At 40.0% G+C, this 18,929-nt stretch overlaps 2 protein-coding genes across 2 annotated transcripts in view; one reads left to right on the top strand and one right to left on the bottom strand.

Annotated features, from left to right (window-relative positions):
• Positions 1-5,105, top strand: part of LOC139759348 (uncharacterized) — an 87,895-nt gene extending 82,790 nt beyond the window's left edge. Inside the window, exon 9 of the mRNA XM_071681475.1 lies at positions 4,982-5,105. Within this exon, the coding sequence (XP_071537576.1) occupies positions 4,982-5,105 (124 nt within the window). The remainder of the gene's footprint in view (positions 1-4,981) is intronic.
• Positions 2,153-18,929, bottom strand: part of Kap-alpha3 (karyopherin alpha3) — a 90,640-nt gene continuing 73,863 nt past the window's right edge. Inside the window, exon 11 of the mRNA XM_071683691.1 lies at positions 2,153-6,881. Coding sequence (XP_071539792.1) covers positions 6,789-6,881 — 93 coding nt within the window. The 3' untranslated portion in view covers positions 2,153-6,788. The remainder of the gene's footprint in view (positions 6,882-18,929) is intronic.

The following is an 18,929-nucleotide window of genomic DNA, read 5'->3' as shown; positions in this document are numbered from 1 at the left end:
CACCTCACACCACACATTGTCCTTAAACATTTAATTTCCAACGCATCCATCCTCCTCCATACAACCCTGTATATAGCCCATGCCTTGCAGCCATATAATATTGTTGGAATTACTGTTCTTTCAAGCATACCCATTTTTTGCTCTCTGGGATACTTTCTCTCCTTCCACACATTTTTCATTGCTCCCAGAACCTTTGCCCCCTCCCCCACCGTGTGACTCACTTCTGCCTCCATGGTTTCATTTGCTGCTAAGCCCTCTCCCAGATTTCAAAAACACCCCACTTCCTCCCGTGTTTCTCCATTCAAACTTACATCCCAACTAACTTGTCCCTCACCCCTGCTGAAACTAATAACCTTGCACCTATTCACATTTACTCAACTTCTTTCACACTTTTCCAAAGTCAGTTTCTCAATCAAATCAGCCACCAGTGCTGTATCGTCGGTGAACAACAACTGACACTTCCCAGGCCCTCTCATCCACAACAGACTGCATACTTGTCCCTCTCTCCAAAACTCTTGCATTTACCTTCCTAACTACCCCAACCAAAAACAAACAACCATGGGAACATCACACACCCCAGCTATAGACTGTCCTTCACTGGGAACCAATCACTTTCCTCTCTTCCTTAACATACTCATGCCTTACATCCTTGATAAAAATTTTCACTGCTTCTAGCAGCTTACCTTCCTCACCATATACATGCTAGACCTTCCACAAAACATTTCTATCCACTCTCATATGCCTTCTCCAGATTCATAAATGCTACATACAAATCCATCAGTTTCTCTAAGTGATTCTCGCACACATCCTCTACCACTTCTAAAACCGCACTGCTTCTCCCCAATCTGATACTTTGTTTATGCCTGTTTATACTCAACAAACTTATGCTTCTGTAGTTTGAACACTCACTATTATCCCCTTTGCCTTTGTACAATGGCATTATGCATGCATTCTGCTGCATTCCTCAGGCACTTCACCATGATCCATACATAAACTGAATATCCTTACCAACCAATCAACAACACAGTCACCTACATTCTAAATAAATTCAACTGCAATACCATCCAAACCTGCTGCCTTGCCAGATTTCATCTTCCATAAAGCTTTCAGTATGTCTTCTCTGTAAACCAAACCATTCTCTCTCACCCTCTCACTTTGCACACCTCCCCAACCGAAATGCCTTAAATCTGCCACTCTATCATCAAACACATTCAACAAACCTTCAAAATACTCACTCCATCTCCTCACTCCCTGTTATCACTTCCCTCCTTACCCCATTCGCCAATGCTTCCATTTGTTCTCTTGTCTTATGCACGTTATTTACCTCCTTCCTAAACACCTTTTTATCCTCCCTAAAGTTTAATTATACTCTCTCGCCCCCAACTCTCATTTTGACCTCTTTTTCAACCCTTGTACATTCCTCTTGACCTACAGCTTTCTTTTATACATCTACCAGTCATTTGTAATCCTTCCTTGTAAGTATCGTCCTAATGCCTCTCTTTTCTCTTTCACTAACAACTTTCTTTTTTTCATCCCACCAACATATAGGTGGAAAGATGGAGTGAAAAAGATTTTGAGTGATCGGGGCCTGATCATACAGGAGGGTGAAAGGTGTCCAAGGAATAGAGTGAATTGTAACGATGTGGTGTACCGGGGTTGACGTGCTGTCAGTGGACTGAGCCAGGGCATGTGAAGCATACATGAAGGTGAAATCATACTTCAGAGGGAGTTCGTACAATTTTATTTGACGTACTTTTTCTACACGACATGACATGTTTTGTGGAGACAATCCACCTCATCAGGTACCAGTACTTAACAAAGTTATTTAAATTCCAACATGATGAGGTGGATTGTCTCCATGAAACATGTCGTGCCACATGTATAGAAAAATTATGTTAAATAAAACTGTATGAACTCCTACTGAAGTGCAATTGCACCTTCATACTATCATCATGAACCAGTGTGATCATCATATATGTAATTTGCTGAAAGCCGAAATATAAATTTTTGTTGTCTGACTGAACACACACATCTTACCTTTTATGTGGATAACAAAATAATGCCAACAGTCTTGCTGATATAGTGTACTGAACTTAATAAAATTACTATTATGCTGATAAATGGACAAGAGGAAAACTTAAAAGAAAAATTATCTCCTTCTTTTATTTGGGTGATAATTTTGCCATCTTCATGTTCACATAATACATTCACCCTCAGGACAGAAGTAGGGAGCAGATAACAATCTGCATTACCAAGAAGCCCTCTGAGAGACTCCATGATATCATGTTACCTGCTTACAATTTATCCTCAGAGGGCTTTGGACAGAACCATGTATGACATATCTTCACTGATTCAGCTGATTTCCACCGATATTTTTTTTTTTTTGGGGGGGGGGACTTCTCAATATCATGAAAGTGTATCTTTGAAGTTAGTGACCAATTTTTGTAGAATGCATTTATGTAGTTAAATATTTTAAGTAATAACCGTATGGACATAACCTAATGATGATCTTAATATTCCAAATTTAAAGACTCGGTTATCTTCTGGAACACCTAAATATTGTCAAAACAAAAATGAATAAAAAAATCAATATCCAAATTTCAAGAATTATCAGCTGAATACAATGACCATGTCTTGCCTGATTCCATGCTATCATGACCCTAGAAGGTCTAAATGTGGGGAGTCTTGATTTACATGGTCTCTCGCATTAACACAGGTGGGAAGATTTCATTGCACACATGCTGAATCTACCCCAAGTATCTAAAAAATAATGAAAATGGCTTTTTCCCGTTTACTTCATGATAAAATGGACAGTGATTCTACAAAATGGCTTGAGTTTTGTTTATTTATGAAAGTAATCTGCCCATTGCAGGGTGAGAGACCACATATTGAGTTAAAATTACATACCCCAGGGTTGACTGTTTCCCAAGATATGATTCATTCCAGTCTACTCTCGGATGTGTAACACATTGGCCTACAAGAACACACATCTTTACTATATATACTTCATTTGAGGCACATGAACAGGCTAAACAAGGCAAGTAAAGCTCATATATGCTTAAGTGAATCACAGTTTGAAGTCATTATAGTCATTAGGGAGACTATAATAAACTGGATGGTGAACAGGGCCATTCCAACATACCTTGGAATAATACCCCAATGACATTTTGTTGTACTTCCTCAGTGAGGTTAAATACCAAGCTTAGCCTGAAATCCTGTAGCACCGAGAGAGAGAAAAATTGGCAACTTGGCCCTTGGACATACAATTGGAAAGTATTCAGGAATATGTTCTTGCAAAACCCATGGAAAGACATCCCCACTGTGTATATGTGTGTGTGTGTTTAAGTGCTAGGGAAGATGAACAGTGGTTTTACGCATATGCTCGCCATGTCAGCACTGTCTAGGTTTTTGGCAATATTACCATTGTCGTAACTTGATTTTGATCTTCTTTGTCACAATGTTTAGTTAAACAAAAGGAAGCACACTTTATTCTACTGAATGTAAATGAATATGCAATATATCATTGTCTTTTGTTGGCTACAAGCAATTATATGGTCCAAGTATCATTAACCTTTAAAGAATCACTCAGAATAGCTATACAAGTACTGTTACCAAACATGAAGTAATATTCATATACATTTGTAACAAATTAGGCAGCAGAATATGTTTAACTTCCTGTCACACATGAACACATCCAAGTTGTCAAGGTATCTGACAATCGAGCAATGCCTAGTCACTGAACCTTACCAGCACAAAGGCTTCCATATGTCCCATAATATACAGCTAATCCTTGTTAAAGCTATGAAATCAGTTTTCAAATACTTGAATACACTGATGTTTGAATGAACCAATCTTACTGACACATCCAGCACAGTAAGACTTTGCTGATGAAGGACAACTTCATAAGGGTGACTGAGCTTCCCCAAAACAATCCCAACAGTGACTAGGGTATTTTAACAGTTTCATTTATCTTGAATGAGTTCTACATATCGCAAATGTTTGACCCATCTTGAGAATCAGTGAAACTAATGAATTACCCTACTATACAATATTTTGATGAGCTTGTGATACAGAAGCCTTTCATAAATTAATCCAGGACATACGGCATAAGAGGTACTGCCATCAGTCGACAAGGTACCTATGGAATACTTGAGCTATTACTGATCAACAGCATTTCTTGTGTGGTCTTTGGACTTGTTAAATCATATAAAAAATTACCCTAGAATTTAGTGATTTGGTAATACCTCTTTTCTGATAAAAAATACTTCTGATACAAAGAAAAGGTTGAGACGCTGGAAAGCCCGGCAAAAACTTTAGCAATGCCATTACAACCTAACATAGGGTAATAGTTTCTCAATAGTATTATCTATGACATTTTCAGCAGTACAAGCTTTATATATAAATATAAGACACAGCCATGAGGGTGCGATATGAGCATTTCCAACCTTTTCTTGGCTCAAGGCAGGAGAGGAGGGGAAAGAAGTTCCCAGCAAACACTCAGGCACTTTTGCTACCACTCAAATTCTGTTTTAGAAATATTCTAATTTCAAAGTAATATCCAATGTAACATGTGAATTTCACCTTAGATACATCAAAATCCAAGACTTTTGCAATTCCTGATATTTTCAATTTTCAATCTCATTACATTTATTTCTGACAAATGTAAACTAACTGAAGATAAAATTAAAAGGTAATGTAGCATCAGTGGAAAAACACATGTCAGTGAAATGTTAAGAGCTTCCTTAGTGTCCCAAGTGCCCAGTGTTACCAGGGAACATATATGACAACAAGAATGAAGCTGCAGGTAAGAGAAGATACACCAGCTCATAGTATTACATGAACTTTATAACATTCATTTCAATATAAAATTTCATTACAAAGGTCATAGACTGCAGTAGTTTCCTGTTTCTGCAGTTTGTGTTTCTATTCTATTATGAATAGTCATATGTTATTGTGAATACAAAAATTCTCTTACTTGCAGCAAAGAGATAGCTGGAATAAGACAGTCCAGGACAAAGGGAGACCATGTCTCAAATAAAGGCAAAGTGATAACCTTCAGTCTGCAGTTAATTCCCTTTCTCAGTCATGCCTTTGGACGACACTAAAGGTACGTTGCAGTGGACACAAAGCTGCTTTACAACAAATCCCAACTTCTACATAAGCTGCTATTCTTACATTAGATCCATATATGGTTCTTAGCCACTTCATCTAAACTGTGATTACAATACAAATTGTGGAATAAATTTTCTTTGTACAAATAAACTCTACAAAAAAGTAGAAGTTAGACACTGTTTCAAACAACTCAGAAACACCTGTGCCACTTACATGCATGAATTTAGAATCACAGACATGAAATTCCCTTTCTAGTATAGAAAATGCCTTGCTAAACTGTCAGTATTCCTTAAATCTTGAAAAAAATACAAACTAATAACTTTAGGGACAGTAAGTGAAAAATGTTGGAATTCATAACCTGTGTAGTCTCTTAGACTAGGGTTATGGAGCTACCAGACATGGTATTGACCTAGCATTCAAGACATCTGAAAAGTTAAGACAAGTCAGTAATCACTTTACAATAAAAAATTGTATGTAAAAGGGTCTGGAAAACATATGACCATTAGGAAATTATTACAGTTAGATCCAATGTACACAGAAAGATAACATAAGATTAAAAAAGGATCATAAATCACTGTGTACAGCACATCTGTGCACTTCCGAACTATTCAACCTTCAATACAGGATTCTGAAATCTGGGAAAGACTATAATTTTACAGAAAACTGTAGTTTATTCAACGTTTCCACTGATGAGCTAAATTTGGTCATTCCATGACTGTAAATTACCACAAGTTAAGATGAAGCTCCTAACAAGATTTAAAGTTTTTGCAATCAGTAACATGACAGATGACTACTGCATTTTCTTTCATAAATGCAGCAGAATACCAGAATTCTTGAAGGCAGCTTGTGTAGAGCCTGTGTATGGTGCCCACTTTATTACCACTCCGTATACTGCTTCCATCATCTGCACCATGACCAATCCATATGAACTTCCTTCATAACTGGAACAACACAATGTCTGGAGTCTTCACGTGTCATTGTACCAACTTTTAAATAGCTTAAATCTTGCTAAAATACCTTTTCTATTATTGTGAGAAATTCCATTGCCATTACAAAGGTGAGTTCACCCGTATTCATTCCGAAACGAATTCTTTGTATCCTGGGATGCATATAGTATTTCCTTGATGCTGCACAGCTTGCTTTTTGGATCTTTGGCTCAACATCCACTTATTCCTTACAAGTTGTTGATGTCATTTTCCTTGGTCTTTCAAACTGTATTTGTCATGAACACCTTTTCAGCTATCATTACATGGTTTTTCACAGTACTCGTTACAAACATTTCACTTTTAACTGCACATTTTTGGGTATATTATTCCTTAAAGTTCACTTTCTTACATTTTTATGACATTAAATTTTCAGCTTTAGTCCCACACGTGATCTATTAGTATCATACAACAAACACATTATGGGCAACTTATTTAGGTTTATAATTTTCTTTTCTTATCAGAAATGTGGACTTGTATGGAAATATCAACAGCTAAAGATTCATAACAATTTTAATTAATGTGTGTAAATCAACCATTACAAGGTGTAGGTGTTAATGCAATATTACTGTATCATACTTTCCTATTATCAATATGAAAAAATACAACTATATTTAGGAATCACCTACCACTCATAATTATTGGCTGATTTACCGTCATAGTGAATTAGATATACCTAAATGCCAACCGTCACTAAAAGCGAAAGCCTCCCTCACTAGTGCTGTTATTGTCAAATGCATATTCTGTCTCGGTTGATTCTGGTACTAAGCTGGGGTCTTCCGCATCCTGAAAAAAGTAACAATATATTAACCTCCAAAAGGATTTTTAAAAGATATATTGGTATTGCTTGACAAATTAACTTGGTATGTAAAAAGACGAGGCAAGAAGCACTTTCAGTGAGGAAATCCAGGTTTCACTAACAGATTGGGTATGAGATGAGGATGTGTGTGAATGATACTTGGGGGCTTGGAGTGCCTGATCCACCCCATTAGATTAGGAATGGAGAAATGATTCCCTGAAACCCCTATTACAATTTTGTTTTCAGCAATTCATGACATAGACGTTCTAAACTCTGAGTGTAGTAATACCATTATATAATTAATGGTAGTTAGCAATTTAAAGCTACATAAACAAAATTACAAATTGATGAAGCCTGCCAATAAGTGACAACAACCCACTTCAAGGCCACTTGTTATTTATTTCATATAATTACCCCTGAACCAACTTCTGTAAAGAATTCCTGGTGTTACCTAGTGCCTTTCTAAAGGCTCCTGCAGGCTAAGACTGCTACAGAGAATTCTTGATTTATGCACATCTGATTTATGCCATTAGAAAAATGTGCATGGTCCATTTACACTTTTCTACTTTACTGGGGTTTAAGTTTGGAATAATGTGATTACCACTGGGCTGGCAGCGCAGTGGTGTGGACACTACCAAAACCATGCAAGAAGCATGCATACACATGGCATGAAAAGAGTTATGAAGTGCTACAATATTTTGTGCTGCAATATACTATACACTGCACTTGTTTTGCCCCTTGCATAATGCCACCAAAGCATTTTTTAAGTACTCTTGGTGCTAGTTTTGTTAAAAAGCATATGGTTTTCACCACTTGGGTTAAGATAGATGTGCTGAACGTTATTAGTGAGGTGAACTAACAGCTGACATTGGGTGTGCCCTTGGAATTATTAATCTATTTTATGGACTATTTGTGACTGTACAGTAATCAAAGATAGTGCCAAGAGAAGAACATTAATATGTGTACCTAAGACCTTGTACTCCCAAAGTTCAATGATGGAGAGAATGGAACAAATGTTTACCATATGGACTGAACAACAAACTCATGAAAATGTTCCCATCGACATGCTTGTGATAATAGCAAAGGCCCAGATACATATATAACCTGGCAGCTGAAGAAGGAGCAGTGAAGACATTTCAAGGAAGTCCAGGTTAGCCTACAAATTTTAGAGGATGCTACTATTGCATCATCATCAAAATGACTAGTGAGGATGCTTCTGCTGAAATTATTGGAGATGAAAATTTCCCAGGAACCCCTAAGACCATAATTGAGGAAGGCAGTTATTCTTCTAAGCAGATTATTGTAGAAGAGGATGAGATTGGATTATGGATTATTTCTGAAGAGACTGCCTACGAGAACAAACAATGTCCGTTAAAAGAAGACTGCACAAGGATCATTTTCTATTTTTATGAATAGAATTCACTGTGTAGTTTGTATATTAAATAATTATATATATCCTGATGAAAGTATACCATAGTTTTTCAATGGTATAAGATTTATTCATGTCTTATTAATAGCATAACACCTAAGCTCCATTATTTAAATAAACTCATTTTTGAGTTCTGTGGCCAAAATATAAAAGCTCACTAAAGATGACTTTTCACTTTTGGTGTAACCTCAAGCAAGCACAGTTCATGAACCACCCTTTAAGCTCACTCTACCCTGCATGCAAAAGAGAACACATGTCTAGGGGAAGTAACACAAGGGGCAGGTAGTGTGGTAACTTCATCCTTTGTCTGCCTTGTCTTGGTTCAAGAAGGTATACCTAAAGTTTACTTGGTGTAGCTTCAGGGGTTTTCTTCCCCCTTAGCCTAGGCTGGGCCCCGGCTGCTAGCATGGGTGATCAGTCAACCATGATGTTGCAAGCCTCAGCCTACAAGTCCACAGTGACCCCACAGAATGGTACTGGGAAACTTTGTAAATACTTGTCCAAAGCCCCTTAAACTTCTCTGCTTTGCATCTAAGAGTGTTTCTCATGATTGTAGACAAGGTTTTGAAGTCTCAGGCCTTGAATGTTCAAGGTGTTCACTCTTTTTCAAAACACTGCCCCTTTGGATTTCAGAGAAAGTATTTTACAGTTTTCCATATGTCATGTGTAAGATGGGCCCATACCTTCTACGATTTTCAAGCTATTGACAATGATGTACTTCTGTTTGCCCCTGGGAGTACATCCTTAATGATTTCAATTGTTCTCAGTAATTTAGTTCCTTTACCACACAAATATCCCTGGGGATAGGGGAGAAAGAATACTTCCCATGCATTCCTCACGTGTCATAGAAGGCGACTAAAGGGGACGGAAGCAGGGGGGCCAGAAACCCTCCCCTCCTTGTATTTTAAGTTTCTAAAAGGGGAAACACAAGGAGTCACACGGGGAGTGCTCATCCTCCTCGAAGGCTCAGATTGGGGTGTCTAAATGTGTGTGGGTGTAACCAAGATGAGAAAAAAGGGAGAGACAAGTAGTATGTTTAAGGAAAGGAACCTGGATGTTTTGGCTCTGAGTGAAACGAAGCTCAAGGGTAAGGGGAAGAGTGGTTTGGGAATGTCTTGGGAGTAAAGTCAGGGATTAGTGAGAGGACAAGAGCAAGGGAAGGAGTAGCACTACTCCTGAAACAGGAGTTGTGGGAGTATGTGATAGAGTGTAAGAAAGTAAATTCTAGATTGATATGGGTAAAACTGAAAGTTGTTGGAGAGAGATGGGTGATTATTGGTGCATATGCACCTGGGCATGAGAAGAAATATCATGAGAGGCAAGTGTTTTGGGAGCAACTGAATGAGTGTGTTAGTGGTTTTGATGCACAAGATCGGATTATAGTGATGGGTGATTTGAATGCAAAGGTGAGTAATGTGGCAGTTGAGGGAATAATTGGTATACATGGGGTGTTCAGTGTTGTAAATGGAAAATGGTGAAGAGCTTGTAGATTTACGTGATGAAAAAGGACTGGTGATTGGGAATACCTGGTTTAAAAAGCGAGATATACATAAGTATACGTATGTAAGTAGGAGAGATGGCCAGAGAGCGTTATTGCATTATGTGTTAATTGATAGGCGTGTGAAAGAGAGACTTTTGGATGTTAATGTGCTGAGAGGTGCAACTGGAGGGATGTCTGATCATTATCTTGTGGAGGCAAAGGTGAAGATTTGTAGGGGTTTTCAGAAAAGAAGAGAGAATGTTGGGGTGAAGAGAGTGGTGAGAGTAAGTGAGCTTGGGAAGGAGACTTGTGTGAGGAAGTACCAGGAGAGACTGAGTACAGAATGGAAAAAGGTGAGAACAAAGGAGGTAAGGGGAGTGGGGGAGGAATGGGATGTATTTAGGGAAGCAGTGATGGCTTGCGCAAAAGATGCTTGTGACATGAGAAGCGTGGGAGGTGGGTTGATTAGAAAGGGTAGTGAGTGGTGGGATGAAGTAAGATTATTTGTGAAAGAGAAGAGAGAGGCATTTGGACAATTTTTGCAGGGAAAAAATGCAAATGACTGGGAGATATATAAAAGAAAGAGGCAGGAGGTCAAGAGAAAGGTGCAAGAGGTGAAAAAGAGGGCAAATGAGAGTTGGGGTGAGAGAGTATCATTAAATTTTAAGGAGAATAAAAAGTTGTTAGAAGCAGTGAAAAGTTTTTATCGAGGATGTAAGGCATGTGTACGTGTAGGAAGAGAGGAAAGTGATTGGTTCTCAGTGAATGTAGGTTTGCAGCAGGGGTGTGTGATGTCTCCATGGTTGTTTAATTTGCTTATGGATGGGGTTGTTAGGGAGGTGAATGCAAGAGTTTTGGAAAGAGGGGCAAGTATGAAGTCTGTTGGGGATGAGAGAGCTTGGGAAGTGAGTCAGTTGTTGTTCGCTGATGATACAGCGCTGGTGGCTGATTCATGTAAGAAACTGCAGAAGCTGGTGACTGAGTTTGGTAAAGTGTGTGAAAGAAGAAAGTTAAGAGTAAATGTGAATAAGAGCAAGGTAATTAGGTACAGTAGGGTTGAGGGTAAAGCCAATTGGGAGGTAAGTTTGAATGGAGAAAAACTGGAGGAAGTAAAGTGTTTTAGATATCTGGGAGTGGATCTGGCAGCGGATGGAACCATGGAAGCGGAAGTGGATCATTGGGTGGGGGAGGGGGCGAAAATCTTGGGAGCCTTGAAGAATGTGTGGAAGTTGAGAACATTATCTCAGAAAGCAAAAATGGGTATGTTTGAAGGAATAGTGGTTCCAACAATGTTGTATGGTTGCGAGGCATGGGCTATGGATAGAGTTGTGCGCAGGAGGATGGATGTGCTGGAAATGAGATGTTTGAGGACAATGTGTGGTGTGAGGTGGTTTGATCGAGTAAGTAACGTAAGGGTAAGAGAGATGTGTGGAAATAAAAAGAGCGTGGTTGAGAGAGCAGAAGAGGGTGTTTTGAAATGGTTTGGGCACATGGAGAGAATGAGTGAGGAAAGATTGACCAAGAGGATATATGTGTCGGAGGTGGAGGGAACGAGGAGAAGTGGGAGACCAAATTGGAGGTGGAAAGATGGAGTGAAAAAGATTTTGTGTGATCGGGGCCTGAACATGCAGGAGGGTGAAAGGAGGGCAAGGAATAGAGTGAATTGGATCGATGTGGTATACCGGGGTTGACGTGCTGTCAGTAGATTGAATCAGGGCATGGGAAGCGTCTGGGGTAAACCATGGAAAGCTGTGTAGGTATGTATATTTGCGTGTGTGGACGTATGTATATACATGTGTATGGGGGTGGGTTGGGCCATTTCTTTCGTCTGTTTCCTTGCGGTACCTTGCAAACGCGGGAGACCGGGGGGGAAAAAAAAAAAAATGTTTTGGAAGGTGGTAAATAAAGTGTGTAAGAAAAGGAAGCAAATGGGAACTTCAGTGAAGGGGGCTAATGGGGAGGTGATAACAAGTAGTGGTAATGTGAGAAGGAGATGGAGTGAGTATTTTGAAGGTTTGTTGAATGTGTTTGATGATAGGGTGGGAGATATAGGGTGTTTTGGTTGAGATGGTATGCAAAGTGAGAGGGTTAGGGAAAATGATTTGGTAAACTGAGAAGAGGTAGTAAAAGCTTTGTGGAAGATGAAAGCCGGCAAGGCAGCAGGTTTGGATGGTATTGTAGTGGAATTTATTAAAAAAGGGGGTGACTGTATTGTTGACTGGTTGGTAAGGTTATTTAATGTATGTATGATTCATGGTGAGGTGCCTGAGGATTGGCGGAATGCTTGCATAGTGCCATTGTGCAAAGGCAAAGGGGATAAGAGTGAGTGCTCAAATTACAGAGGTATAAGTTTGTTGAGTATTCCTGGTAAATTATATGGGAGGGTACTGATTGAGAGGGTGAAGGCATGTACAGAGCATCAGACTGGGGAAGAGCAATGTGGTTTCAGAAGTGGTAGAGGATGTGTGGATCAGGTGTTTGCTCTGAAGAATGTATGTGAGAAATACTTAGAAAAGCAAATGGATTTGTATGTAGTTTTTTTGGATCTGGAGAAGGCATATGATAGAGTTGATAGAGATGCTCTGTGGAAGGTATTAAGAATATATGGTGTGGGAGGCAAGCTGTTAGAAGCAGTGAAAAGTTTTTATCGAGGATGTAAGGCATGTGTACGTGTAGGAAGAGAGGAAAGTGATTGGTTCTCAGTGAATGTAGGTTTGCGGCAGGGGTGTGTGATGTCTCCATGGTGGTTTAATTTGTTTATGGATGGGGTTGTTAGGGAGGTGAATGCAAGAGTTTTGGAAAGAGGGGCAAGTATGTAGTCTGTTGTGGATGAGAGAGCTTGGGAAGTGAGTCAGTTGTTGTTCGCTGATGATACAGCGCTGGTGGCCGATTCATGTGAGAAGCTGCGGAAGCTGGTGACTGAGTTTGGTGAAGTGTGTGAAAGAATGAAGTTAAGAGTAAATGTAAATAAGAGCAAGCTTATCAGGTACAGTAGGGTTGAGGGTCAAGTCAATTGTTGGGTAAGTTTGAATGGAGAAAAACTGGAGGAAGTAAAGTGTTTTAGATATCTGGGAGTGGATCTGGCAGCGGATGGAACCATGGAAGCAGAAGTGAATCATAGGGTGGGGGAGGGGGCGAAAATTCTGAGAGCCTTGAAGAATGTGTGGAAGTCAAGGACATTATCTCAGAAAGCAAAAATGGGTATGTTTGAAGGAATAGTTGTTCCAACAATGTTGTATATCTGCGAGGTGTGGGCTATGGATAGAGTTGTGCACAGGAGGGTGGATGTGCTGGAAATGAGATGTTTGAGGACAATATGTGGTGTGAGGTGGTTTGATCGAGTAAGTAATGTAAGGGTAAGAGAGATGTGTGGAAATAAAAAGAGTGTGGTGAGAGAGCAGAAGAGGGTGTTTTGAAATGGTTTGGTCACATGGAGAGAATGAGTGAGGAAAGATTGACCAAGAGGATATATGTGTCAGAGATGGAGGGAACGAGGAGAAGTGGGAGACCAAATTGGAGGTGGAAAGATGGAGTGAAAAAGATTTTGAGTGATCGGGGCCTGAACATGCAGGAGGGTGAAAGGCGTGCAAGGAATAGAGTGAATTGGAACGATGTGGTATACCCGGGTTGACGTGCTGTCAATGGATTGAACCAGGGCATGTGAAGCGTCTGGGGTAAACCATGGAAAGTTATGTGGGGCCTGGATGTGGAAAGGGAGCTGTGGTTTTGATGCATTATTACTTGAGAGCTAGAGACGGTGAGTGTGAACGAATGGGGCCTTTGTTGTCTTTTCCTAGCGCTACCTCGCACACATGAGGGGGGGAGGGGGTTGTTATTCCATGTGTGGTGAGGTGGCGATGGGAATAAATAAAGGCAGACAGTATGAATTATGTACATGTGTATATATGCATATGTCTGTGTGTGTATATATATGTGTACACTGAGATGTATAGGTATGTATATTTGCGTGTGTGGACGTGTATGTATATACATGGGTATGTGGGTGGGCTGGGCCATTCTTTCGTCTGTTTCCTTGCACTACCTCGCTAACGTGGGAAACAGCGACAAAGGAAAATAAATAAATAAAATAAATACCACATAAATACGGCCCATGTAAGATCTCTACACACTTTTTGATTGCAATTATGCCTGCCTTATAGGATGATGTTAGGACATAGTAATATTCTCTTCAAGAAAAAAATTAGCATGAAAATTATCATGACAGTTTTTCTTGCCTCATCCTGAAAGTCTGCAAGATCAATCCCATCATCCTTCTGAATAAGGCTACTGTTGTCTTGCTGTGTTCACTGAAAGTTACATCATTATATAATATTGCTCAAAGGTCTTTCACATCACTCAAATGGTTTATGAAATTGTCTGTGTCTATTCAGTATTCTATATTGTTTTTAATACTTTCTACACATTCTTCAGCACTACCAGAGCTTTCATCCCCATCCCCCAATCTAAGACTCATTTCCCCTTCCATGGTTCTAATAGTTGCCATTTTCATTCCCTGGTATCTAAAACTTCACATCATCCAATCTAAACCCTAATAATCTTGCTTTTATTGCTTTTATTTATATTCACTTTCAACTTTCTCCTTTCAAACATTCTTCCAAACTCAGTCCCCAACTTCTGCCAATTCTCATTTGAATCTCCCATCAGTGCTATATCAACAAACAACAACCGTCTCATTTCCAAGGCCCTCTCACACTCCACTGACTACATACTCACCCCTCTCCCCAAAATACTCACATTTACTTCTCTCACCACACCATCCATAAACAAAGTAAACAATCATGGTGACATTGCACATCCCTGCCACAGACCAACCTTCATGTGGAATCGTTGTCTCTGCTCTTACTACTTGTACACAAGCCTTACACCCTCCATGAAAACTTCTCACTGCTTCTAGCAGCTTCCCTTCCACAATGGCTGCTCTTAAGACCTTCCACAGAGAATCTTAGTCAACCCTATAATATGCTTTCTCAAGATCCATAAATGTCACACACAAATCCATGTTTCTGTCAGTATTTCTAAAGCACATTCTTTAAGGCAACACTTGATCCACACACCCTCTGCCAATTCTGAAACCACACTGCTCCTCCCCAGACTGATGCTCTGTACAAGTTTTCACCCTCTCAAGCACACAACTTAGATATATTCATCAAGCTTATACATGCATTTCACCAATCCTCAGGCACCTCACCATGATACATACATACAATGAGTATCCATACCAACCAATCAAAACAGTCACCCCCTTTCTTAATAAATTAAACTGCAATACCATCCACTCCAGCTCCCTTGTCACATTTCATCTTATGCAAGGCTTTTACCACTTCTTCTTTCTTCACCAAACCACTCTCCATGACTTTCTCATTCCATACAGCACCCCCCCCCCAAAAAAAAACACCTTACAACCACCACTTAACATCAAACACATTCAACAGTCCTTTAGAATACTCGCTCCATCTCATCTTCACTGCTCAACTACCTATTATCACTTCCACTTTTGCTCCATTCACCAATGCTTCCATTTGTTCTCTTGCCTTTCACACATTATTTACCTCCTTCCAAAACATCTGATACACATTCACCCCAACTCTCACTTGCCCTCTTTTTCAACCCCTGCACCTTCTTGACCTTCTGCTGCTTCCTCTTATACACCTTCCCTGTATGTACTGCCTAAACACCTCTCTTTTCTCTTTTACTGACTACTTTACTTCTTAATCCAACCACTTTCTTATCTGTCTACCTCCCACCTTTTGCATGCCACGTGCATCTCTTGCACATGTCAGCAATGCTTCACTAAGTACATTCAAGTGCCCACCCACTCTTGCTTCATTTACTCTTCACCTTTAGCAATTTTTCACACAAGTCTCTTCCAAACTCACTTTCTCTCACCACTCTCTTCTCATGGACATTGTTTCCTCTATTTTGAAAACCTTTAAATATCTTCACTCTCATCTCCACAAGATACCAATCAGACATTCCCCCAGCTGCCCATCTCAGCACAATTACATCTGAAAGTCTCTCTTTTACATGCCTATCAATCAATATGTGATCCAATAATGCCCACTGACCATTCTCCTACTCACAACAGTATATTTGTATACCCCTCTTTTTAAACCAGATATTCCTAAGCACCAGTCCTTTTTCAGCACCAAACTCAATAAGCTGTTGTCCATTTCCATTCATAACACAGAATACCCCCATGCCCCCAATTAAACCCTCAACTGCCATATTACTCAACTTTGCATTTAAATCATCCATCACTAATACCCAGTCTCTTACATCAAAACTGCTAACACACTCATTCAGCTGCTTCAAAACACTTGCCTCTCATGATCTTTATTCTCATACCCAGTCTCTTACATCAAAACTGCTAACACACTCATTCAGCTGCTTCAAAACACTTGCCTCTCATGATCTTTCTTCTCATGGCCAGGTCATAAGCACTAATAATCACCCATCACTAACCCTCTACTTTCAATTTACCCACATCAATAAAGACTTTACTTCCTTATACTTTATCACACACTCCCATAACTCCTTCCTTAGCTCTTCTCTCACTAAACTGACTTTTACTCCTATTTCTAAACCATTCTTCCCCTTTACCCTTTAGCTTTGTTTCACTCAGAGCCAGAACATCCAGGTTTCTATCCCCAAACATACTGTCTATCTCTCTTGTCTTCTCATCTTGGTTTCATCCATATACATTTAGACACCCTAGCCTGAGGAATCAGTTTCCTTTCAGAAACTGAAATACAAGAATTTTTTTTCTTTCCAGCCCCTACTCCTGCCCCTTTTTGCTACCTTCTATGACATGCAGGGGATACGTATGTAGAATTCTTTACCCACTATACCAGGGATAACGAACATTACCTAACATCAAACAAGTGAAAAACTACAATATGCACATAACAGGAAACATAAAATACTTTAATATACACACTGTAGGGGAGAAAGAACACTTCCACGCATTCCTCACGTGTCGTAGAAGGCGACTAAAGGGGACAGGAGCGAGGCTAGAAACCCTCCCCTCCTTGTATTTTAACTTTCTAAAAGGGGAAACAGAAGAAGGAGTCACGCGGGGAGTGCTCATCCTCCTCGAAGGCTCAGATTGGGGTGTCTAAATGTGTGTGGATGTAATCAAGATAAGAAAAAAGGAGAGATAGGTAGTATGTTTGAGGAAAGGAACCTTGATGTTTTGGCTCTCCTCTAACCTGGATGTTTTGGCTCTGAGTGAAATGAAGCTCAAGGGTACAGGGGAAGAGTGGTTTGGGAATGTCTTGGGAGTAAAGTCAGGGGTTAGTGAGAGGACAAGAGCAAGGGAAGGAGTAGCACTACTCCTGAAACAGGAGTGGTGGGAGTATGTGATAGAGTGTAAGAAAGAAAACTCTAGATTGATATGGGTAAAACTGAAAGTTGATGGGGAGAGATGGGTGATTATTGGTGCATATGCACCTGGGCATGAGAAGAAAGATCATGAGAGGCAATTGTTTTGGGAGCAGCTGAATGAGTGTGTTAGTGGTTTTGATGCACAAGAGCGGGTTATAGTGATGGGTGATTTGAATGCAAAGGTGAGTAATGTGGCAGTTGAGGGAATAATTGGTATACATGGGGTGTTCAGTGTTGTAAATGGAAATGGTGAAGAGATTTTAGATTTATGTGCTGAAAAAGGACTGGTGATTGGGAATACCTAGTTTAAAAAGAGAGATATACATAAGTATACATATGTAAGTAGTACAGATGGCCAGAGCGCGTTATTGGATTACGTGTTAATTGATAGGCGCGCAAAAGAGAGACTTTTGGATGTTAATGTGCTAAGAGGTGCAACTGGAGGGATGTCTGATCATTATCTTGTGGAGGCGAAGGTGAAGATTTGTAATGGTTTTCAGAAAAGAAGAGAGAATGTTGGGGTGAAGAGAGTGGTGAGAGTAAGTGAGCTTGGGAAGGAGACTTGTGTGAGGAAGTACCAGGAGAGACTGAGAACAGAATGGAAAAAGGTGAGAACAAAGGAGGTAAGGGGAGTGGGGGAGGAATGGGATGCATTTAGGGAAGCAGTGATGGCTTGCGCAAAAGATGCTTGTGGCATGAGGAGCGTGGGAGGTGGGCAGATTAGAAAGGGTAGTGAGTGGTGGGATGAAGAAGTAAGATTATTAGTGAAAGAGAAGAGAGAGACATTTGGACGATTTTTGCAGGGAAATAATGCAAATGAGTGGGAGATGTATAAATGAAAGAGGCAGGAGGTCAAGAGAAAGGTGCAAGTGTTGAAAAAGAGGGCAAATGAAAGTTGGGGTGAGAGAGTATCATTAAATTTTAGGGAGAATAAAAAGATGTTCTGGAAGGAGGTAAATAAAGTGCGTAAGACAAGGGAACAAATGATAACTTCAGTGAAGGGGGCTAATGGGGAGGTGATAACAAGTAGTGGTGATGTGAGAAGGAGGTGGAGTGAGTATTTTGAAGGTTTGTTGTAATGTGTTTGATGATAGAGTGGCAGATATAGGGTGTTTTGGTTGAGGTGGTGTGCAAAGTGAGAGGGTTGGGGAAAATGATTTGGTAAACAGAGAAGAGGTAGTAAAAGCTTTGCGGAAGATGAAAGCCGGCAAGGCAGTGGTTTGGATGGTATTGCAGTGGAATGTATAAAAAAAAGGGGGTGACTGTATTGTTGACTGGTTGATATGGTTACTTAATGTATGTATATTCATGGTGAGGTGCCTGAGGATTGGCGGAATGCTTGCATAGTGCCATTGTACAAAGGCAAAGGGGACAAAGGTGAGTGCTCAAATTACAGAGGTATAAGTTTGTTGAGTATTCCTGGTAAATTATATGGGAGGGTATTGATTGCCAGGGTGAAGGCATGTACAGAGCATCAGATTGGGGAAGAGCAGTGTGGTTTCAGAAGTGGTAGAGGATGTGTGGATCAGGTGTTTGCTTTGAAGAATGTATGTGAGAAATACTTAGAAAAGCAAATGGATTTGTATGTAGCATTTATGGATCTGGAGAAGGCATATGATAGAGTTGATAGAGATGCTCTGTGGAAGGTATTAAGAATATATGGTGTGGGAGGCAAGTTGCTAGAAGCAGTGAAAAGTTTTTATCAAGGATGTAAGGCATGTG

Source organism: Panulirus ornatus, chromosome 3, assembly GCF_036320965.1.
Source record: "Panulirus ornatus isolate Po-2019 chromosome 3, ASM3632096v1, whole genome shotgun sequence".
In the NCBI taxonomy this organism is placed as follows: Eukaryota; Metazoa; Arthropoda; class Malacostraca; order Decapoda; family Palinuridae; genus Panulirus; species Panulirus ornatus.
This window is presented reverse-complemented; position numbering and strand designations above follow the sequence as displayed.